Source organism: Bufo gargarizans, chromosome 3 (assembly GCF_014858855.1).
Source record: "Bufo gargarizans isolate SCDJY-AF-19 chromosome 3, ASM1485885v1, whole genome shotgun sequence".
Lineage (NCBI taxonomy): Eukaryota > Metazoa > Chordata > Amphibia > Anura > Bufonidae > Bufo > Bufo gargarizans.
In genome coordinates this window covers 593,455,652-593,481,059 of record NC_058082.1, presented here as the reverse complement: position 1 = coordinate 593,481,059, position 25,408 = coordinate 593,455,652, and the positions used below count along the sequence as shown (strand labels likewise).

General features: G+C 43.0%; 1 protein-coding gene across 7 annotated transcripts in view; it reads right to left on the bottom strand.

Moving 5' to 3' along the window:
- Nucleotides 1-22,061: 22,061 nt before the first annotated feature.
- The window catches only part of TIAM1 (TIAM Rac1 associated GEF 1), a 216,092-nt gene continuing 212,745 nt past the window's right edge, over nt 22,062-25,408 (bottom strand). For all 7 annotated transcript variants that reach the window (XM_044284404.1, XM_044284405.1, XM_044284403.1 and 4 more), the window contains one exon: nt 22,062-24,323. In XM_044284404.1, coding sequence (XP_044140339.1) covers nt 23,821-24,323 — 503 coding nt within the window. In that variant the 3' untranslated portion in view covers nt 22,062-23,820. The remainder of the gene's footprint in view (nt 24,324-25,408) is intronic.

The following is a 25,408-nucleotide window of genomic DNA, read 5'->3' as shown; positions in this document are numbered from 1 at the left end:
TATCATTGTATATGAATAATAAAGTTCGGCCGTCATGGTCATTTTCTCCAAAGAAAGAAGGTGTCGGTGTGGTTATTGTAAGGTAAAGGTTTGTAGGAACAGACGGAGGAAGTTCTTCCATCCTATTAAGTCAATCCCACTTATTAAACCAAATTACTGAAACCAAAACACTGTCTTTGATCGGTTGTTTCGTGCGCCCCCAGCAGTCCACACGCTCCACTTAAGGTTCAGCGTACTTCTCTTCATTTCCATTACCCTAGTGGCAAGGTGGCTCTTGCCCAAGGTGTTAGGACGAATCTTGGCTGCACCAACCATCTCTTATTTACACTCGATCTCCATTGCAGTTGCATCCAATTGATGCAACCGCAATAGGTGAGCAAACCATTTCTTTTTATTAGAGATTTGTTTTGTTGAATTTACTTACCCTATGAGCGCCTTCTCTATCCCATCGGCCATTATCTGCTGTATATCCCTGAGTTCTTCAGGTAAAAGAGTTTAATTAACTCTGAGATACGGCGGCTCTAGGTACCTTTTTTGACGAATCCAACATCTGACAGAAAAATCCACTGATGGAATATAGTCAGCATCGCCTCTCCGAACGGAAAAAACTCACACACATCTGGACAGAAAATGGAACCAACACCACCAATCGGAACGTACCGGTTAATGATACGCCACCGAAAGAAACCATTGGAACGAAAGAACTAGCGAATCTATTCTTCAAACTAGAATCATCCCTGCAAGAAGAGATCCAACATCACTTGGACTTGATATTACTTAGGGCATACCTCAAGGAGGCTCTAGTTCCTCGTGGCCTACGATGGAAACTAGAGAGCCCATTCAAAAATGACTCTGCCTTTACTCAGGAGTGGAACAATTATACGCTGAATTTTGCCAGGGGCCTGATGGAACTCCTCTGTAAGAAACGCGAATTGTTATGTCAGCATCTGAAAGAACAGATACAACAACAGACTAGCTACCTAACCACCTATAATACGCATACAGAATACATAAAATTTTATAGACTTATCACAGGTCGACTACTCCAATTAGAGCGAGAAACTATCCACAAAAAAACTGGCAAACTCTGTAGGGATAGATCAGATTTTCTAAACGGTAATATCTACTTCTGGTCCAAAAACAAACCCTCTTCTGAAAACACAAAAAATACCCATAGCAATAGGAATATAACTACTAATGTAAGTAGCATTCAGACAAATGAAATAAATCTATCTCAAGCATCAAGATTAGGGGACACTAATGGCCTCAGACCCCATCCAAAACCCTCCACTCATAACACCCAGACATATACCAGATATCGCAGTAGACTGGCAAACCCCCCACCCAATAAGCCAACGAACACTGTGGCCTCCCAAACCCACCATCATCCTGTTAATATACAGACCTCTCAGCGACCATGCACGGGTCCTGACGCACGTACAACTACAAACAGATATCCACAAACGCCTTCATCCACAAATTTAGGCACATCGTCTAAGACTACTCAGCCCACCCCCTCCCTGCCCTCGTCCGACCTACCAGTATGGTTTACCCCACCCTCCATTCCGCCATTATCGACCTTTCGCCCCCCCTCAAGTCCGCCCTTGGACCCTTCGCAAGGTTGCCCCCTCAATCTACCTCCCACTTTCTTTTCTTCATTACCCTCATTATTGGATCCCACTGAGACTGAACCTTCGGTACTAGAGGACTCTTTAATTACTGTACATAATACAAGCATTCCAGATGACACACAGATCTCTCCCAATCATGCTGTGAACCGATCGGTCTCTTTTTTAGCGCTACCCGGGGCACTGACCCCGGAAGCAACGTATGTTCTAAAACGACCAGCAGGTGGGGCGAAGTTGATCCTGGATTTTTTCAAGCCCAAAACCAATCTCCCGCCAAAGGGCCAAAGGGCCTAAAAAGAAAAAATACAGGAGAGGACGAAGAGGAGGAATACGAGCTCCTGGAATCAGAAAAAACAACAAAAATGGAAGAAACAAAGCAGGACTCCCACAGCCTAAAGAGGAACAAAACCTCACTACGGTAAAGATATTCAATCTTTCTAGGTTTGACCTCTCTGCGGCACAGACGTCAGTCCTCCAGAGAGGCTTGTCGTTCTGTCCAGCAGAAAAATATAATGAATTTGATCTATTTGTGGATCTAAACACGTTCATCAGGAATGTCACACTCCAAAGGCATTTTGCTATTAAGTCTAGATTGCCTATAAAAAACAAGGAGGAGGGAACTACGACAAATAAGGAAGAAGAAAGGGAAGAAGAAATAAGTACCCTCCACACGAACTTGAAACCAAAATCTACATTCAATCCTACATATCATAGAGGAAACCATATTAACACCTTTTATTCTTTAGTATCTAAAGAAGCAAGAGAAATTAATAAAACCATCAAGATCAAGAACAACCTATCGAAAGAAGAAAAAGATGCTCTAACAGAACTAAATAATAATGACCTCCTTGTCATTAGGAGTGCGGACAAAGGAGGTGGAATAATCTTACAAAATAAGGAGGATTATATAATGGAAGCCAACAGGATACTGGATGACGCCTTTTATTATGAACTACTTACATCCAATCCACTTATAGAGGATCAAAAGACACTGAACATTATGTTGAAACAGGCTGAAGAGGACAATGTCATCACGAAGAAAGAAAGAGAATACATAGTGGTCGAACACCCGAATATGGCACTATTTTATCACCTACCAAAAATCCATAAAGACCCTTTGAATCCACCAGGCAGACCTATCATCACGGGAATTAACTCTCTCACCAGTAATTTGTCTCATTACGTTGATATATTCCTTCAAAATCATGTCAGAAATCTCCGATCCTATCTGAGAGATTCCACACAACTAATCAGTTTACTAACAGATCTTGAATGGGAACCGCATTTTTGTTGGCTGACATTGGATGTTGCTGCGCTCTATTCCAATATCCCGCATACAGCGGGCATTGAAACTACAAAACGCCTTTTAGCAACAGACGACCGTCTTTCTGTCAAACATAGGGATTTTATATTGGATGCGATCCACTTTATTCTAACACATAATGTTTTTACCTTTGAGGGCAAGATCTATAAGCAACGAAACGGGACCGCAATGGGGACGCGCTTTGCGCCAAGTTTTGCCAATCTATATATGGGCTGTTTTGAGGATGATTTTATCTTTTCAAGCCACTATTGGAAGAAAAACATTATATTTTACAGGCGTTACATAGATGACTTGATAGTGATTTGGAATGGTCCCAAGGAAGAGGCCGAATCATTCGTTAGCTACCTCAATAAAAACACATGGAATCTCTCGTTCACATCCAATATAACTACCTCATCCATCGAATATCTAGACCTACTCCTCTATTCAGAGAATAAGAACATTAAGTCCAAGACTCATTTTAAAACAGTCGACGGGAACAGCTACCTCGACTATAGGAGTGCTCACCACAAAAAGTGGAAAGATAATATACCGTACAGTCAATTCAAACGGATTAGACGGAACTGCACTGATGATGACGACTTCCTCATTCAAAGCGAGATACTACGCTCCAGATTCATGAAGAAAAAATACCCGAAAGGAATTGTAGATAATGCGTTCATGCGGGCAAAAAATCAGAGCCAAGAGGAATGCCTGAATGTAAGGGAGAAGAATGAACTAGCCGAAATACCAAAAAGCATGGACCACAAGACCTCTTTTATTACAACTTTTAACCCTAACCATGAAACCCTAAGAACGATTTTATCAAAGCATTGGCACATACTCAAATGTGATCCATATCTAAAAGACACCATATCCAAAAAACCGCGCATCATCTTCAGGAAAGCGAAATCCCTGAAGAACACGCTTGCACCAAGTAAATTGAAGAAAAAGAAAAAGAGTACTAACATAACTTCAACTGGTGCAACAGGCCATCTAAAAATCACAGGCACCTATAAATGTAATCATAAACTCTGTAACTGCTGTAATAATATCTCAAATCGGAGACAGTCATTTAAGAGCAATGTGACGGGGGAGGAATACCCAATCAAAAGCCTTCTAAATTGCTCATCTTCTTATGTTATCTATGTGATGGAGTGCGAGTGTGGTTTACAATATGTAGGCCGCACTATCCAGTCGCTCAGAGAAAGATTAAATAAACACCGCTGGAACATCTCACGGGGCTACCTTAAACACAGTGTGTCCCGCCATTTCCTCACTGCTCATAATAAAGACTCATCTGGATTGACAATCACACCCATCGAAACCATTGCAGAAACAACGTCGGATAGATTTAGGACCTTACAGAAGAGAGAGATGTTTTGGATTTTTAAATTACAAACCCTTGAACCCCATGGACTCAATGAGTCCTTAGAGAGCAAATGTTTTTGAACAGTTCCCTGTTTAGCATTTAAAGAAAAATATTCAAAAAAACAAAGAAGAAAACAAATGGAATAATTTTTATTTATATTTTTTTCTTTAATCGCACATTTTTGAGCTATGGCCTGCAACTATAGTCAGGATATTCGCCTCCACCTGTGAGACCCCTTTTCTGTCTTGTCTCATGGTCTTTCATCCCATTGATTTCCCCCCTCCCCCTCCTTCCCCACCACAACCAATTTTTCCGCTCCCTTCCACCTGTACACTCCACATATTCAATTGTCATTTTTCTGCATTTAAAAGACAGCCATGGTCCGGTTCCATCATCCGTATTTTCATTTTTCCCCCCTAACATCAATTTTCTTATACACATCAGTGATGTCCCCTTATTCATCCCCTAAAGCAATTCACCTTCCTTGAGCAGTAATTTAGGTCAATACTACTCAATCACCATTTGCATCCATCTAAACATCAATACCAAGGGTCATATACATTCATATATATATATATTTATACACAATCAAGTCCACCATCCCTCTCCTATATGTCGGCTGCAGCTCCACAATTCCCCTGTGTAATGTTATTCTGCCTTCATCCTTTCTAAATAGTCTTCAGTTCTCTCCCCGGGCGCTACACCTAACCACGCCCCCATATGAACTCGCCGCCCACCAACTCAGGCCGACACGCTCTCTCTCCAGCTCCGATCCTCACAAGCCAGCGGCATCTCCGCCCCTTCACTACGCAATGCACCCCTGTCCCATGTACTCAATTTTCACCATCCCCGGCCTTCTCAAGAGGCTCCCCCTGACCACACCTCCATATGAGCTCCCTGCCCGGATAAGTCCTCCTTTTCACCGCCCCCCCCCAGGCTCCGTTCGTGTTCCCCAACCACACACCCCCATGGAGGCCACTCCCATCGACCCGGCCAGCTCCTCCCACCCACACTCCCCTTTTTCTTCAGCAACGCGGGCACTGAAGAGGTCAGCGTCTCACACGCGCCTCTCCAGACGAGCAGTGGAAATCTCCTAGCCTTCCTGGCCCAGTTAAGATGCCGCCAAGGCTGAAAGACTATGCCTTCTTATAACCACTCCTAGAAAGCCACAGTAGTAACACCTTCTGTTGGCCAATAGATAATATACCCTTTAACATCCTGCTAGTGGACACATTACACTTGTCAAACCACATCTGATAGTGCTTTTTCCGCCATACGCCCCCCTTTTTTGATTTCAGTTACTATTATCCTACAGTATTGTGGCTAATACAACATAAAGCCCATTTTTATAACAGAGATTTTATTATAAATACAGCAGCATAGATACAACATTGTTTTAATTCCGTATTGATCTTATCGTCCATGACTATTAATATTATTAATTTATTAATTTATTTCTACATATACTTTTAATCTTCTCCTTTTTGTGTACTTTTGTGAGATTTACCATTTTATCAGTATATACTATAGTTTCTATATTTACAGCTATACTTATCCACATCTATTTATTTTTGTATTTATTTATCTATTTTATTTATCTATGTTTTCTGTTTGTCATACAGAATTACCATAGGGAAGTACAAAATTTACGTTTCCAAATATATGTTTCTCCTTTCTTACCTAACCTCTCTTTTAGACTTGATAAAGGGGACTTTAGCACCCCGAAACGCGTTGTCTTACGAATAAATGGAACATTACTGAAACCAAAACACTGTCTTTGATCGGTTGTTTCGTGCGCCCCCAGCAGTCCACACGCTCCACTTAAGGTTCAGCGTACTTCTCTTCATTTCCATTACCCTAGTGGCAAGGTGGCTCTTGCCCAAGGTGTTAGGACGAATCTTGGCTGCACCAACCATCTCTTATTTACACTCGATCTCCATTGCAGTTGCATCCAATTGATGCAACCGCAATAGGTGAGCAAACCATTTCTTTTTATTAGAGATTTGTTTTGTTGAATTTACTTACCCTATGAGCGCCTTCTCTATCCCATCGGCCATTATCTACTTATTAAACCTGACAGGGCACACCTGTGAAGTGAAAACCATTTCAGGTGACTACCTCTTGAAGCTCATCAAGAGAATGCCAAGAGCGTGCAAAGCAGTAATCAAAGCAAAAGGTGGCTACTTTGAAGAACCTAGAATAGGACATATTTTCAGTTGTTTCACACTTTTTTGTTATGTATATAATTCCACATGTGTTAATTCATAGTTTTGATGCCTTCAGTGTGAATCTACAATTTTCCTAGTCATGAAAATAAAGAAAACTCTTTGAATGAGAAGGTGTGTCCAAACTTTTGGTCTGTACTGTATATATATATATATATATATATATATATATACCCAGACATACCTGTGGCATACATAGCCACAACACCTGGGGGATGCAGATCTATCCCCACATATATATATACTGGGCCCATACTGGCCACATAGGGCAATATATTTGAATATATTAGAAATATATACATATATATATATTCAAATCTCACCCTTTCCTCTACAGAAAAGTACAATTAAATAGAAAAAAAATCCCCAATTTTGTGCAAATGTTTATGACTAGAGATGGCCTTGCGGTTCGCCCAGCGGTCATTTTGCTGTGAACTTTGCTCATTCGCGATTCGCCGAACATGCAAACATATGGCGCCATATTCTTTAGCATTGCGCCGAACTTTGACCCATGACACATCCATCAGGTGGGACAGGACAGCCAATTGAGACGTTTCAGCACATGGACACCCCCCACCCTATCACAGAACCTGATCTCGCAGCCATTTTACATTCTGTGTTTTGCCAGTGTAGGGAGAGGTTGCTGTGTGGAGCAGGGACAGACTGTTAGGGACACCAAACGCTAGCTAATAGGGCCACAAAAGTCCTTTCAAGGACTGGTATAGGTGTGCTATCGATAGGTGTTATATACTGAGGGGTGAGATATACTTATAATATACTTTCTAACATAGAACGTATATGATAGTGCATTTGTATTGTGCAGCAGTTGTGTACAGTTCTGCTGCGATGCCGCAGCTATGTAGATGGACAAACGTTATGGAATAACTAATTGCAACTGGTGTGATATACCTGTTGCCCCCCAAAAAAACTGATTGAGGGGTGTGATATACCTATAATATACTTTCTAACATAGAAAGTATATTATAGTGCATTTGTATTGTGCAGCAGTGTGTGCAGTTCTGCTGCGATACCGCAGGTATATAGAGGGACTAGCGTTATTGGAACAACTATTTTCAATGGGTGTGATATACCTGTTGCCCCCCAAAAAACTGATTGAGGGGTGCGATATACCTGCTTCCACAAAATATTGATTCAGGGGTTCTATATATCTGTTTCCACAAAATACTGATTGAGGGGTGCGATATACCTGCTTCTACAAAATAATGATTAAGGGGTTCTATATACATGCTTCCACAGAATACTGATTGAGGGGTGCGATATACCTGCTTCCACCAAATATTTATTGAGGCCTGCGATACACTGGCTTCCAAAAAATACTGATTGAGGGGTGCGATATACCTGCTTCCACCAAATATTGATTAAGGGGTTCTATATAACAGCTTCCACAAAATACTGATTAAGGGGTTTAATATACCTGCTTCCACAAAATACAGATTGAGGGGTGTATTATACCTGCTTCCACAAAATACAGATTGAGGGGTGTGATATACCTGCTTCTACAAAATATAGATTAAGGGGTTCTATATACCTGCTTCCACAAAATACTGACTGAGGGGTGCGATATACCTGCATCCACTAAATATTGATTGAGGCCTACGATACACCGGCTTCCACAAAATACTGATTGAGGGGTGCAATATACCTGCTTTCAACAAATAATGATTATGGGGTTCTATATAACTGCTTCCATAAAATACTGATTAAGGGATTTGATATACCTGCTTCCACAAAATACAGATTGAGGGGTGCGATATACCTGCTTCCACAAAATACTGAATAAGGGGTTCTATATAACTTCTATATAGCACTGAAAATCTGATGGGCAGCAATATATAACTAAGCTAAGCAAGTTTTATGCAAAAAAAAAATAAATATATATATATATATATATATATATATATATTTCCTCATTTCCCTGGTTCTTTTCTGGCCCTTTGTTTACATGCAATAAAAACAATCTCTGCCCCTCCCCCTGCACTGCTAAGGGAGTGGATACAAGAGCTGCCCTGAGTGACATGTCTGCCTGCTGGGAGACTCTGCAGCATGTTGTATGTATAGGTCTACAAGTCCCAGCTGTATAATGACACTGCTAAGGGAGTAAATACAAGTGCTGCCCTAAATGACATGTCTGCCTGCTGGGAGAGTTTGCAACATGTTGTATGTGTAGAACTACAAGTTCCAGCTGTATAATGACACTGCTAATACACACAGTATCTTCCCCCTACCTTCTTGTGCAATGCTCTCTCTAGTATGTCAGCTCCAGTGCCCAGCATTGTCTCCTCACTGCCTGCATAGCTATCCAGTGTGTGCAGCTGAAGGGGTTAAGAATCCTAGCAGAGAGCAGACAGTGAAGGGGGCGTGGCCAGCACAGTGACGTCTCATTTACAGGCTTGTAAACGCACTTTATAAGAGCAGGGAGAAAAAGCTGACATCACAGGTCATGTGACCCTCAGTGAAATCTGAGAAACCAGCCACTGGAGATAAAGTGAGTTAATTGGAAAGCTGTTACATTTGCTTTAAGGGGTTTGACATACCTGCTTCCATAAAATACTGATTGAGGGGTGCGATATACCTGCTTCCACCAAATATTGATTCAGGTGTTCTATATACCTGTTTCCACAAAATACTTTTTGAGGGTTGCAATATACCTGCTTCTACAAAATACTGATTGAGGGGTGCGATATACCTGCTTCCACCAAATATTGATTGAGAGGTTCTATATACCTGTTTCCACAAAATACTGATTGAGGGTTGCGATATACCTGCTTCTACAAAATACTGATTAAGAGGTTCTATATAACTGCTTCCACAAAATACTGATTGAGGGGTGCGATATACCTGCTTCCACCAAATATTGATTGAGGCCTGAGATACACTGGCTTCCACCAAATACTGATTGAGGCCTGCGATATCCCTGCTTCCACAAATACTGCTCATCTCTAGGGACTTTGGCAATTTGAAAATGACAGGCAGAGGAACAGGCAGGCCATTCCACAGGGGTGGTAGGGGTCGGGCAGGTGCACCAGGCCGGAGCCTAAGTGGGAAGTTGGAGAAGGTAAGTGCTGTATCTGCACCCACCTCACTCTCTGCTGTGTGCACCCCCAAAGACATCACCACCACCACCACCAGAGCCCCTCCACACGAGTCAGAGGAATTATTTTCCCATCCATTCACAGACCTTACCAATGCGCAGCCATTCTTGGCATCTGATGAGGAAGAGGAGGTAGCAACAGCTGCCACCCAGCGGTCTGACGACAGTACCAAGATTAGCGCAAGGAGGGTGGTCCCCACTGTTGCTGCCTACTCTGAGATCTCTGTCAGTGGTGGTGAAGGTGGCGATGACGTGTCGATGGACGTCACGTGGGTGCCCACAAGAGAGGAAGAAGAGGGGAGTTCAGAGGGAGAGATGGAGCAGCAGATAGGGAGGAGGAGAAGCAGGCAGAACTCCCAGTGCACAGGAGGCAAAAAGCAGATTGCAAATGTATCTGGAGCAAGCCATCCACTATGCACGGTCACATCTTGCGCTCCCAGTATGCCGGCACATGGCTCCGCAGTGTAGGCTTTTTTTAACGTGTCAGCTGCTGACAATAGTGTTGCCATCTGCAGCCTGTGCTGTCAACGCATAAGTCGTGGTAAGCCCAACACTCACCTAGAGATGACCGCCTTAAGAAGGCACCTGACCTCCCATCACCGAGCCCAGTGGGAGCAATGCCGTCAGAACCCACAAAGCCACACTCCTGGCGCTCCACGTCCTGCCTCTTCTCCTTCTCCTCTCTCCTCAAATTTGTCCTCCACTCCACCTTCCAGCGTGCCGTCATCGTGTTCATCTGGCAGAAGGCAGGGTTTCGTGGCACAAATGTTCGAGCGTAAAAAGTTGATGATGCCCGACCGCTGGCTTGTCGGAACTACTAGCCCTCCAACTACTGCCATAAAAACTGGTGGACTTGGAGGCCTTTAGAATTTGTGGCTATTGGTACACCGCAATGCAAGGTCCCCGTAAGGTACATAACTTTTACTGCCCACTGGGTGAACCTTCTGACGGCTGTCAAGCATGTAACCCGTGGCACCCGTGTGGATTTGGTGTTACCGCCACGGCTTGCATGCAGGCCTGCCTCTTCTTCTCCTCCTCCATCCTCCGTCTTATCCTCGGCTGACTCCTCCTTTTCCACTGCTACCGCCTCTTCCGCTGCACCCCCCAAGCTACCCAGAACCGATTTGACGTGCCAGGTGAGACATTGCCATTCTGTGCTGCGGCTGTTGTGCCTGGAAGCCAAGAGCCACACCGGTCCTGCGCTGCTTTCAGCTCTGTGGTCACTGGCCGATCAGTGGCTAACCCTTCTCAATTTGACAGTTGGTAAAGTGGTGTGCAACAACGGTGCCAATATGCTGGGCATGCTGAATCAGGGCAAAATGACACACGTGCCGTGTATGGCACACGTCCTGAACTTAGTCATGCAGTGATTCATTGCCAAATACCCCAGGGTCCAGGATATCTTGCGGCAGGCCAGGGAAATCTCTGGCCATTTTAGATCTTACATGGCTATGGCTCGCCTTGCTGACGTTCAGCGGCGACACCACCTGCCCGTCAGCCGTCGGATTTGTGACTGCCCGACGCGCTGGAACTCTACCTTGTATATGCTTGATAGGCTGCTCCAGCAGCAACATGCAGTTAACAACTACCTGTACGAACTCTGCAGCAGGACAGGTTCTAGGGAGTTTGGTTTCTTTTCACCGTTCCAGTGGCTGCTCATGCAGGACGCATGCAGACTTCTGTGGCCAAACTTGTCACCAAACTCGTCGGTCGCAGCCAGGGCGCTATCAGTGACATCGTACCTTACTCCTTTCTGGAGCGTGCATTGCGTTGAGTCATTGATCAAGCCGTCGAGGAGCAGGAGCTGGAAGATGAGGAAGTCGCAATGCTAAATGAATTTCCAGGGGGGGGGGGGGCTACTCCATCTGAGACAAGTCAGCAGGAGTCTTAAGAGGAGTCAGAGGAGGATGGTGACTGGGGGAGGAGGCGGAACAAGAAGAGCAGGCTTTGTGGGAGACTTTAAACTTTTTGGGGATCCCTGGTGTTGTCCGTGGCTGGGGAGAGGAAACCGAGGACGACATTCTCCTGGGCGATGAGCAGGAGCCAGGGCGCTTCACCGCTTCCAATTTACAAATTTAGTGCAAATGGGGGCCTTCATGCTCCAGTGTTGGAGTGTATGAAGAGGGATCCCTGTATAAAAAGCATAAAGGGCAAGAACGAGTACCGGGTGGCAAAGTACTTAGACCTCCGGTATAAACACAAAATGGCGGACATGTTACCAGCATCACAGAGGGCTGTCAGAATGCAGCATTTCCAGGCCTTGCTGCGAGAGATGCTGCATTCTGCTGGTGCGGGCTCTGGCAGAGAAATTTCCACCCACAGCTAAACAGGTGCGGGTACCAATCCTACCGCGCCTGCAAGAAGAGGGCGGTTTGAAGATGTGTTGGTCACTTCGGATAGGAGATCATTCTTGCAGCCAACCCATTGACAGCCAGCCTCAGGAAACGCCTAGACCGACAGGTGTCCAACTACATCGGGTTACCGGCTGATGTGGACGCTCTGGGAAGAGACTACCGGGTGTGCAGGCTTGACCTGTGGCCAGAGCTGGCACAATTTGCCATGGAACTCTTGGCTTGCCTCTCGTCGAGTGTCCTGTCCGAAAGGATGTTCAGCACAGCAAAGGGGATTGTGACTGATAAGCGCACTGGCCTAGCTCATGACAGTGTGGACTACCTCACATTTCTAAAAATGAATGAGGGATGGATCTCAGAGGAATTCAACACCTGTGACAACCACGTGTAATTGAATTTCCTCATGCCAGCCCACACATAACCGCCATAACCCAGAACAAAGAATGGTCCCTGTCTTATGTATATACAGCGGCATAACAGGCCTTTTCTTTGTCAGGTGAATGTCTAATTTTTGGGGCCTCTACTCCAGTAGCCTACAGTAAAATTGTTATTTAGTGACCGCCTAATGTACCTCCAGCCACATAATCACTTGTTCATTTCTGTCCAGTGAATGCCTAATTTTTGGGGCCTATACTGGCGTACAGTAAAATTGTTATCCACTGACCGCCTAATATACCTCCAGTCATATAATCACTTGTTCTTTTCTGGCCAGTGAATACTTAAATGTTTGAGGACTAAAAATGGCCCCTGATTAAAATACATTTTTTTGTGGGAATTTTTGCCATTGATCCCCCTCTGGTTTGTCACCGTCGATGTTGTGGGACTATTTGTGCACTTCTAGTAAGTATTTGGTTGCTGCAAATATGACCTGAAGGTTTTTCAGATTCGCCTGCCATTGAAGTGAATGGGGCCCGTTGCGAACATGCGGTTCGCAAACATATGATTGCGAACGCGTATTCGCAAAACGTCCTGGCCGATGTTTGGCTATCACTATTGATGACACAAATTTTTTTTATGCATACCATGTTAAGTTAATTTTCCCCAATGAGTGTGGTAACGGTAGCAAAGTCTAGAAAAAAAAGCCCGGGATCTTAACACTTAAAACCGGAGGTTAAGTAATTATGAATAGTTTTATGTAGATATACCATAAATGTCTTGGAATATTCCTTTAGCTTTAGCGCTGCATTCACAATTCAGCGATTTGCAAGGTGGTTGACAGACATACCTCTACCAGCCTATCTGAGCTTCTGTAATGATGGGGCACAGTTAGTTTTCCATTATTGTATTAAACATCTCACCTGACCAGTTCCTATTGTTCACGCTCACCCCCTATGCCTGCTTCCATTTCTTGGTCTTCTACTCTGCTTGTGCTCTCCGTTGTACCAATGATCCTAAGACCAACATCCTCCATTTTCTGGATTTCCCAATGGCAAGCCTTACTAGTGAAGGCCTGATGTGTGGTCCCATCTGTCAATGTTTTTTTCTATATAATGATGTCTTCATGATTTTATGTCATGTTCAGTATACTTTAAACTTTTTTTTTGACGGCCCCTGCTTATGTTCTTACATGATACAAAGAAGTAATGCTTGGCTTCCTACTATCTTGGAGTGCTTGTGTATATACAGTGCATGCACATGCGACAGGTATTGGAGGTACAGAACATGCAACCAGGATTTTATGTATCGAGTCTGGATGAACGGAAAGCAACTATGGCTGGTTACCCAAATTACCGGACAATAATATCTTCCATGTGTTGCACAAGGCTACTCAAGACTTCTTTTACTCCATGAATATGTAACTGGAATGTTGTTCTTTTGTTACCATGACATTAGAAACTTGTGTGGGTGATGGTGTCATGATAGTACCAGTAACAGCCAAGACTGAAACATTGATGATCTGTCTTAAGATACCAAACACCTGATCAAAATATACGACTTCAACGGAAACCAACGTTCATCGGTTTAAACTCGACAACAATTGTTTCAGTAGACCCATGACATACAGTTATCGTCTGAAAAGAAGTCAGCCATATTCAATATTTTCGTCCTGACAGTCTGACAAAAGATTTTTCATTCAACGAAAGCTCACTCATGAACATATGATGTTTGAAAGAATGTTCCTATAAAAGATGTTTCATCCATCGCCCCGGTTTCATTGAACATGTATGGCTAGTTTTTAACAACTAAAATGTGTATGGCCTGTCTGCAAACCAAACCTTCACCAGATGTTTGTTCAACTACTGTTCAACCATCAACAAACTTCTATCTAATATGTATAGCCATCTTTAGAATGGTTCTGACCCCAAGTCTCCCAAAAATTCCTGCTCCTAGTTACTGGAGCTGAGCCGCTATGCTTACACAGACATTGAAGCAGCCATCAGGCTACAAAACGAGTCACACAACCAAAGATCGGTGTGTAGCATTGCAGTCATAAAACTGAATGGGACTGCAGCACGACTTTGGAAGTTTTGCGATTCTGTGGACGTAAGAACTTAATTCTTTGGTTGTTGGATGGATGTCACAGCCAAAGATGACCCTGTAACCCCAGTACAATTCTGATGACTGGTGGAATCTCTCTCCATCCAACAGACATCAAAAGGCATATCTTAAGGAAAGTGATGTCCTGGGAAAACCTCTGGAGTAAATGTAAGGGCGAGTTCAAGTCACCGTTTATCTTTCCATATTTCTGATCCTTTATTTTGAGCATTAGTTATGCTCAGTTAGCATCAGTTTGCACTTGAAATAACTGATCCGGCTATTTTGGAGCATCGGTTATGATCAGTTTGTGTCACTTCCGTCAGAGATGTTATTTTTGACGGAAGGAAAAGTACCGGGGGCAGGACTTTTTTTCCAGTCAAAAATAATTGATCTCTGATGGAAGTGTCACAGATCATAACCAATGCTCAAAATAACAGATACGTTTGTTTTTGTTTTTTTCTGTTCTTCTGATGAATCAATAGAATGAAAAGCTAAACAGTGATGTGAACTCTGCCAAAATCTAGCGTTTCTCTCCTAGTAGAGACTGTTTGAGCGTTGAGAGGGTTAACCAAATCGCCTCTTGTTTGCACTGGAAGGAGACATCTATTTGAACACATTTCTGCTGTCTCAGAATAAGAACTTGAGTTTCTGTGCAGAGACTGCCAGTTCCTGTAGGAGAGGCGGCCAGCATCTGCCTGTCAGAGATGTGCAAACAGACTTCACCAAGCTCCAGGAGTCCTCACTGATCTGACAAGCAAAAGATGTTTTTTTGCGCAAGGTTTCTTACAGGGGAAACTTGGAAAAGCTAAAATGTTATTAAACACCAGCACGATACCACCTCACCCAGAGCATCGGCTCAGCTTTAAATTGTTTCTTGCGATATTTTATTACTTTAACGCAATCAAGAATTTTTGTTTTTCTTAGTTTTTCCCCCAAAAGCAATCACAATTGATTATTACATGCATATTGTGAAACTGCACCTAAACGAAGTATTCATCTCCACTGTATACTCATGTTCCCAATTCTGGGCAGACCAAAACCGCTCATGTGTTTTACCCAAAGGCTGCAGTCACTCAGATGGAAGGACTATTTTAACTGGGAAAGTTCAGGAAGTGCCGAACACCAGCACTCATAAAAAGGGGATGTTCCATTACACCTCCACAGGATTTGGGGATGTGTCTGATCGGAGGGGGTCCAACTACTGGCACCCCCAATGATCACGAGAATGGGGGCAAGTGCTCCCCTGTTTGAACTGATCGGTGGCCGCACATGTGAGCTGCCCCTCTTCAGCTCTATGGACAACTGTAAATCAGACCCCTTTAACATAACCAGTAGTGAAGTGTTTTGTTGATATTGGATATTTTAAAATTAGTTATCTGCATTGAGAGCACATCCTCATTAAAGTAAATAGGACTGAGCTGCAATACCGAACACAGCCTATGGACAGGAGATGTGCTCTTTTTGGAAGAAAAAGAAGACCATTTTATTTAAAACAGGACAATCCCTTTGCAGGGTTGTCTTGTTGAGAAAAATATTTTTAAAGGGGGAACATGCCTGTATTACAACTACAAAGAGCATCTTAGGAGGACCTGGTGCATTTGTGCATTCTACAGACAGCCAAAGCAATGCTAATGAAACCTTCCCGCTGCAGGGCAAAACGCGTGTCAGGGAAGCGGTGGTGGCTCTGTAATACTGCGGTCTTTATTCAATTGAACTTTCGCCCTTGTCTTAGCTCAGCTCCTGTTATGTATTTAATGCTTTGATTTATTTGCCATCTGACCAGTGGATATGTGTCTCTTAGGCCTCATGCACATGACCGTGCCGTTTTTTGCGGTCCGCAAACCGCAAAAAACGGAAGCCGCCCTTGTGCCTTCCGCAATTTGCGGAACGGAATGGGTGGCCCATTGTAGAAATGCCTATTCTTGTCCGCAAAACAGACAAGAATAGGACATGTTCTATTTTATTGCGGGCCACGGAACGGAGCAACGGAGGAGGACAGCACACGGAGTGCTGTCTGTATCTTTTGCGGTCCCATTAAAGTGAATGGATCCGCACCCGAGCCACAAAAACTGCGGCTCGGATGCGGACCCGAAAAACGGTTGTGTGCATGAGGCCTTATACAGTTGCAATAAAAAGTATGTGAACCCTTTGGAATGATATGGATTTCTGCACAAACTGGTCATAAAATGTGATCTGATCTTCATCTAGGTCACAACAATAGACAATCACAGTCTGCTTAAACTAATAACACACAACGAATTAAATGTTACCATGTTTTTATTGAACACACCATGTAAACCTTCACAGTGCAGGTGGAAAAAGTATGTGAACCCCTAGACTAATGACATCTCCATGAGCCAACTGGAGTCCAATAAACGAGATGAGATTGGAAGTGTTGGTTACAGCTGCCCTGCCCTATAAAAACACACACCAGTTCTGGGTTTGCTTTTCACAAGAAGCATTGCCTGATGTGAATGATGCCTCACACAAAACATCTCTCGGAAGACCTATTATTAAGAATTGTTGACTTACATAAAGCTGGAAAGGGTTATAAAAGTATCTCCAAAAGCCTTGCTGTTCATCAGTCCACAGTAAGACAAATTGTCTAAAAAAGGAGAAAGTTCAGCACTGCTGCTACTCTCCCTAGGAGTGTCCGTCCTGTAAAGATGACTGCAAGAGCACAGTGCAGACTGCTCAATGAGGTGAAGAAGAATCCCAGAGTGTCAGCTAAAGACTTACAAAAGTCTCTGGCATATGCTTACATCCCCGTTAGCGAATCCACTATACGTAAAACACTAAACAAGAATGGATTTCATGGGAGGATACCACAGAGGAAGCCACTGCGGTCCAAAAAAAACATTGCTGCACGTTTACAGTTTGCCCAAGAGCACCTGGATGTTCCACAGCAGTACTGGCAAAATATTCTGTGGACAGATGAAACCAAAGTTGAGTTGTTTGGAAGAAACACACAACACTATGTGTGGAGAAAAAGAGGCACAGCACACCAACATCAAAACCTCATCCCAACTGTGAAGTATGGTGGTGGGGGCATCAAGGGTTGGTTGCTGCTTTGCTGCGTCAGGGCCTGGACAGATTGCAATCGTCGAAGGAAAAATGAATTCCCAAATTTATCAAGACATTTTGCAGGAGACCTTAAGGCCATCTGTCCACCAGCTGAAGCTCAACAGTAGACGGCTGTTTGCAACAGGACAACGACCCAAAGCATAGAAGTAAATCAACAGAATGGCTTAAACATAAGAAAACACGCCTTCTGGAGTGGCCCAGTCAGAGTCCTGACCTCAACCCGATTGAGATGCTGTGGCATGACCTCAAGAAAGCGATTCACACCAGACATCCCAAGAATATTGCTGAACTGAAACAGTTCTGTAAAGAGGAATGGTCAAGAATTACTCCTGACCGTTGTGCACATTTGATCTGCAACTACAGGAAACGTTTGGTTGAAGTTATTGCTGCCAAAGGAGGTTCAACCAGTTATTAAATCCAAGGGTTCACATACTTTTTCCACCTGCACTGTGAATGTTTACATGGTGTGTTCAATAAAAACATGGTAACATTTAATCCTTTGTGTGTTATTAGTTTAAGCAGACTGTGATTGTCTATTGTTGAGACTTAGATGAAGATCAGATCACATTTTATGACCAATTTGTGCAGAAATCCATATCATTCCAAAGGGTTCACATACTTTTTCTTGCAACTGTATATAGAGGATTGGCTTTTGTCCACCCGAGGATTAAATGAGGGTGTGTGTGTGTTTATGCACCTCCCATAGTCACTATGGCCTGGATTTGTATTGCTACGGGTCCGCCACCTACTGCCATATTGGGATCCATTTTTATTGAGTAATATCATGTATTGTCATTTTTTTACAGTGGTTATTTGAATAAAGATGTCATTTAATATTCAATAGTGGTGTGGAGTTGTGCTAATAAAAACTATGTAAAGTCTTATTTCTTTGCAGGGAATGGGGAGTTGGCGTAACAGGGGTATTATTAGAATTTACCAACTTATTGATAATACTGGTCTTAAATCTTATGAGCAACTTCAGACAGAAACTGGATTGCCGTCCTCCAATTTCTATAGGTATTTGCAGCTGCGCCATGCCTTCCGGGCTGACCAGGACGGCGGTATGTTGAGCACGGTACTTCAAAACAAGATTATTGTGTTTATAGAGAAGAGGGATTCCTCCTCTGGAGTTATCTCTTTGCTTTATCAGGCCTTGTTGGATCTATTTTTGCAAGACCACCCGATAAATAGTAGGACAAAATGGGAAGCGGAGATGGGGCCGTTAGAGGAAACCCAGTGGCAGGAGATATTGGAGAGGATTCTGCAGCTCTCTCTCAGCGAGGCCCATAGGCTGTCGCACCTATATCTAATTCATAGGCTTTATAGAACTCCTCAGTTCCTGTTTAATATTGGACTTCGGTTGGACTCCAAATGCCCGCGATGCGGGGAGGATGCAGGTATGCTGCACATGCTGTGGTCGTGCTCGGCCCTGGAGGTTTTGTGGCGCGCAGTGCTGCATCTCATTAACTCTCTGTATGAAGTTACGCTGGATGTGACGCCATTTGTCTGTGTATTGGGGTATGTGGAGGACTTGCCAATCACTGAGCCCAGGAAAATAGCAGTGGCCAGAATGTTGTATATGGCTCGTAAGCTGATTGCTCAACATTGGCTGGATGAGCGTAGTCCTAGTAAAACCGAATTTGTAGCCAAGATTAATTGGTTACTTAACTTGGAACGGGGTGCCATGGCCATATTTGAAAAGCTCTGGACTTCTTGGATTGATGCCCCTGGTTTGGCGTCCAGGGAACTTCAGAGATACCGTCTGGGATTAGTGTGAGGGCTTTATCAATCATTGTACGTATTTGGCTTGGTGATTTCTCACTGAAGACATGGAATGCTTATACGATATGTAATGTGGGGAGGTTATGGCCGATGACAGATGTATAGTCCAACTTCGATTATAAGATCACAAACTGTCTTTCAAGACTTTGTGGGATTGTTGTAGGGATGGGGCTTGTGCCTGTGTAATTTTTATGCGATTGTACTGATGTGACCGGATGTTGTAGCTATAGAAGATGGAGGGCATCACATTGATGGTTTGTGGGGGGAGGGTATGTGGGGGTTGGGGCCTTACGTTTGTAATATTAAAAACTGCTAATAAAAAATTACTTAATAAAAAAAAATATATAATAAAGTCTCATTTCTTACGCTAGTGCCTCAAGAAAATGCTTCCACTACTTCTGTTCCATCTTAAGGAGGTTTTCCAGTCTGAAGCATTTATCACCTTTATCCACACATTTCTGTACGTTGCATTGACTTTGAATGGAGCAGCAGGGCACATGCACCAGTCGAACTCCTCCTAGCCACGGTCTGGAGGCAGGGGTTAGTTACCACTGTAGGCAAAGTACCCATTTAAAAAAAGGACACCAGTGTTTGACCAGGTTAGTCTTCACATAAGTGCTTTCATACCTCTAGTTTCAGAATCAACAAGTGAGAGCAGGTCAGATTAATCTCGTTATTTTCATTGGGTTCTCAGAGTGGCTTCTTACAGTCTCTGTGGTCTTACACTCACTGCCAGAGTTCCTCATAACTTAATACACACCAGTCTTGCAAACTCTCTCAATGTTCGACAGAATTCTGGGAAAAATTGGCGACCTTATGGAAGAGTAGGCTATTTTCCTATTATTGCTGTTGTAAACTCGTTTCGAAGTTCGGGACTCATCTTCGAGGCTATGCCACATGTTCGTCAAGTCCTCCTCTGATTATCCAAGCTAAAGATGCCTCCCTATTATAAGGATTCATCAGGGAGGGGGTCTATAAAGTGAGTAGGTGGATTACGGTCTGTGTGCTAGGGTCTGTGGTGTGGGTTATTGTTGTCTGCTGAAGGGTGGTGGAGGATACGGTAATATATAATTGTCTGGGACTTTTGTACAGTTCACGTGCACTCATGACTCAAGGGTGATTAGGGCTGAGGCATACAGAAAGTCTTTAGACCCTTTCACAAAAACATTTTGTTACAGTATGTTGTGGGCTTATGCTAAAATAAAAAACAATAAAGTTTTCCCCCATCATTCTGCACTCAATTCCCCTTAATGAGAAAGTGAAAATAGAATTTTTTTTTAAAAGGAAAAAATAAATTTTACATGGACATAAGTATTCTGAATCTTTGCTATGATGCTTGAGATTTATCTCTGCGGGTCTCCCATTTCTCTTGATTACTGTTACTTTAAGATATTGCTACACCTAGATTGGAGTCCAACCGTGGTAAAGTTATTTGACTGGATATGATTTGGAAATACATAGGTCTGCCTATATAAAGTCTCACAGGTGACAATGAATATGAGATCAAAACCCAAGCCACGAGGAGGAAAGAACTGCTTGTACTGCTCAGAGACAAGATTGTGTCGAAGCTCAGATCTGGAGAAGGGTACACAAAAAATAAAATAAATCTGCTTCGCTGAAAGTTTCCACAAGCACAGTGGTCTCTGTAATTCTTAAATGGAAGACGTTCGGAACAACTAGGACTCTTCCTACAGCTTTCCGCCCCTTGAAAGTAAATCGGGGTTAAAGGGCCTGGTAAGAGGGGTGACCAAGAACTAAATGGCCACTGTGGCTGAGCTCCATAAATCCTGTGTGCTGATGGGAGAAACGTCAACCGTCACTGCAGCACTTCAACAATCTGGGATTTATGGCAGAGTGGCCAGAAAGAAGGGGCTCCTCAGTAAAAGACATATAAAGGTTTGCAAAAAAAAAAAAAAAAAAAAAGGCGTAAAGGACTGTCAGATTGTGAGAAACAAAACTTTGTGGTGTGATCAAACCTGATTAAAAAACGTTGGCCTCAATTCTATTTGTCCTGTTTGGAAGAAACCAGGCACTGCTGATTATCACCCTATCGTGAAGTATGGTGGTGGCTCAGAATAATGCTGTGGTGGTGTTTTTCAAGAGTTGAGACAGGGAGACTGGTCCGGATTCAGGGAAATGGAGCTAAGTACAGATATATTTCTAATGAAAACCTGATCCAGTGCGCACTGGACCTCAGAGTGGCCTGACCCCAAGCACAAAGCCAAGACAACACAGGTGTGGCTTAGGGACAACTCTGTAAATGTCCTTAAGTGGCCCAGCCATAGCCCCATCCTGAACCCAAGCTCGAGAGGAACTGCAGAGAAGATTGGCAGAAAATTCCCAAATCCAGGTGTGCAACCTTCCCCAAGAAGACTGGTGGCTGTGAACGCTGCTAAAGGGGCTTCAACTAAGCCCTAACTAAAAGGGTCTGAATACTTGTCAATGCAAGATTTTCATTTTTCCCTTTCAATAAATTAGAAAATATTTCTAACACTCCTGTTTTCATTTTCTCATTATGGAGTATTGGGTGCAGAATGATGGGGAAAACACAAGGCTGAAACATAAAATGTAAAAAAGTCATGGGGTCTTAAGACTTCTAGAATGCACCATGTCTGAAAATGCAGAACCTCAGTAATACAAAAAGAAAATAAAGTCACATTTTTATTCCATATAAAGCCAGTGATTTTTATTTTACCTATCCACTGTTTCAATAAAGTCAGTCCGTCTGATATTAATATCATATTTTTATTGTTTGACAAGCATTTACAACTTTTCATTCATAGACCTAAAAACATAAAAATAGACCTTCTTTCAGCTTATAAAAGAAATATATAAGAACATCTGACATAGACATGTCATGACCGTATGTACATACACTGGTACCTAGTCAAGCACCGGACTTTCCAGTTTTTCACAATTGACCATATTCTGCTTGGTTACAGTACACCACAGGACTGTTCACCTCCGAATATTAAATTAGGGGGCTCACACAAGTGGACTGCAGATGGCATCGAACAATAGATTTACGAAGGAAAGGATCTTTTTTTTATATATATTTTTCAAAAGCTTTGCTCATGGATTGCAAAATTCACTGTCACACCAACAAAAAAAAAATAGGATGTACTAAGATTGCAAAGCGGCAAAGTCATAGCAAAGTCACGTCCTCACTTCTATACGTCACAATGGAACCATAGCTAGCGTCATGTACATTGGCCTTAAATCTTACTGTGCCAGTAAACCATGGGTCATGTCCTTTTTAAACCTTCCCATTAGGTTCCTCTGGCACCTAAGATATTAAGTAGCTATTTCGACCAAGTAATCACAACATGTAGATGTCAAACTCTGCACAACACGATGGTGTCAAAATCTCTCACAACAGAGATAGGCTCGATTACATTTTAAAAAATATATAGATGAGATGCTGGGCCGCCATGTTGTTTGGTGCAGGAAAGAAAAAATTGGTCAAGTGAGGAAAGATTGGAAAGTGGGAACATAACTTATGCTAAGTGCAAAAGATGTCCTACTCAAATGGTCCATGAAGTGGTCAGGCTCAAGGAGGTGTATTGCTACTTGAATGCAAGTACGACTTTAAAAAATAAGGGTATGTTTGATGTAGATTTATGGACGCCCTCATCGGTGACTTTCCTTATTAAATATATATATATGCGTATAAAACTAGCGTGTTCTATTCTCTAAGAAAGATTAGATCATCTGTACTTCTGTAGGCTTAAAATGTAAAATGCCTCCGTATCCCTTGGGGTCCCTGAATTTTTAAAAAGGTATAAATTAAAAAATAAAACAAAAAATAGAGTTCTATAGAACTTTTTTTTCAAGTTTTACATCTGTGTCTGTGGGAAGAGTTTGGCATGGTTACAATTTTTTATTTTTTTAAATTTTTTTTCTAAAATTAATGTAAAAGTCGCACATGACTGAAATAACCAGCAAAAAGGGGAAAAGTAACAGGTTTGCAAGAAAAATTCCAAAACTATCCTTCAAAAACACTTTTTTTTTTAAATACAGAGCTACTGAAGCGTAACATTGATGGGGCAAAGGAGGAGAAACACAGCAATATCTTAACCAGGGAAACGCGCCGGGGACAAAGAAGGGATTGAGCAGTCACGACACAAATCCCGTTACCAATTTGTGCTCTTTCTTTGTACACAACTGTAGGCGTCGCCTCTCGTCATTTTTGCCATGCTTTGTACATTACGCTTTCTGTCCAACCCTGATTATATTTTAGAATAAATAAACAGAATAAGAAGTCTAATCCCCCCCCCCCTCAACCTGGAGGAGCGGACTTGTGTAACACGATTTTGCTTTTGCTTTATTGTAACCAGTTCTGGCTCGTTGGCCAGATTTTTAGCTGCCAATGTTGTGTGTGTGAGTGTGTGCAAGTCTGCAGTCTAGAGGATCATGATTCCACAGTGCATGGAGGGGTAAGCCGTCACCTGATCGGACCCTTTTATAGCATATAAAGCGACAGCTTCATATTTCTGTGTTGAGTTTCCTGGCAGGCACAAAGTCTTCTCGTTTCACCCATATGACTTCCTCTGTGGTGCTCTCGATGCTGCCATTCATTCCAGAAAACGCAGTCTGCTTCTTCAGCTGAGTCATACGGGAAGCATGGGTGCTCATCGTGCTCTCGACAATGCTATTCAGCGGGTTACTGGATATGGAGGTGGCTTCTAGTTGATCGCTTAGATCTTTTTCCATGGAGCCACTTTTGATGGATTCGCAGTACTCATCGTCACTACTGAGAATGTCAGTTTCTTTAACATCTTCTTGCTCTTCGTACTGAGCAAGATCAAATTGTTCCTCCACCCAGCGGTCCGTGTCACCGTTGCCGGTCGTCTGCTGAGAAGGTTTAGGTTCAGTCTCTGTTTCAGGTTCCTTGTCAGGGCTTGTCGGGTAGACCATGTCAGAGTCTATCGTAAATCTATTCCTCACGAGGCGTCTCCTTCGAGCAAGAGACCTACTTGGTGCGGAGACTGAAACAAAACCAGAGAAGAGAGAACTGTAAGAAAAACCAACACAGTGACCATTCTAATTTCTAACAACCAAGTAGGCATGGGTGGACTCAAGGTAGCTAAGACTAGGAGGGGTTCATCTTGCATAATTGTATTTTACCAAGAAGTAGGACAGTAGGAATGCAGGATCAGACTACAAAGAATGTGGAGTCTGTATCCATGGAAATACATTGAGCTGTAGACACAATGTTAGGATATTGTAATCAAAGGTTAATTTTTATTTCAGATGCATACTAAAAATACTAATGCATACTCAGCAGCAATTCTGTCCCAAATGGACTTTGCCTTGCAAAGATAAGATATGGCAATACTATAACACCTAGACAGCACAACCACTGTGTCGGTGTTATGTTTGACACCGATCTTTCCGTTATATGCAATCACTTGCCCGCTCATGTCGCCTGCACCTCAAAAACATCTCTATATTCTGCCCCTTACTGTGGAAGCAACAAAAACTATTATTGCCCTGATCTATTCTCTCCTCGATTACTGTAACTCATTACTAATTGGTCTCCCCGTCAAAACTCTCCCCTCTCCAATCCTTCCTGAATGCAGCAGCCGAGCTAATCTATTTGTCTAACCTCTACGGCGATGCCCCCACCCTATGTCAGTCCTTGCACTGGTTGCCCATACAGTATAGAAACCGATTTAAACTGCTCATTCTCACCCACAAAGCTCTCCACAGTGCTGCACCCCCACCTCTGCTCCGTCATCTCTGTCTACCAGCTTAATCATGCTCTATTCTCTGCAAATGACTTAAAGAAAAATCCTCCATAATCCAAACTTCTGTCTTCAAGGCTCCTCTCAAGCTGCACCAGTTCTCTGGAATGCCCTAACAAGCAATTAGGTTAATTTACAACATTCTCAATGAAACATCTTGTTAGGGTGGCCTATCACATTACCTAATTTAACTGTTCTCCATTCACCACCCTTTCATCATCTTTCTTCTGAATCTGATCCATCACTAAACACTATCCAACAAACCCCATGCTCTAAGAAGCACCACAGATACTGGCTGGTTACTGGCACACGCAGCTTTATATCTA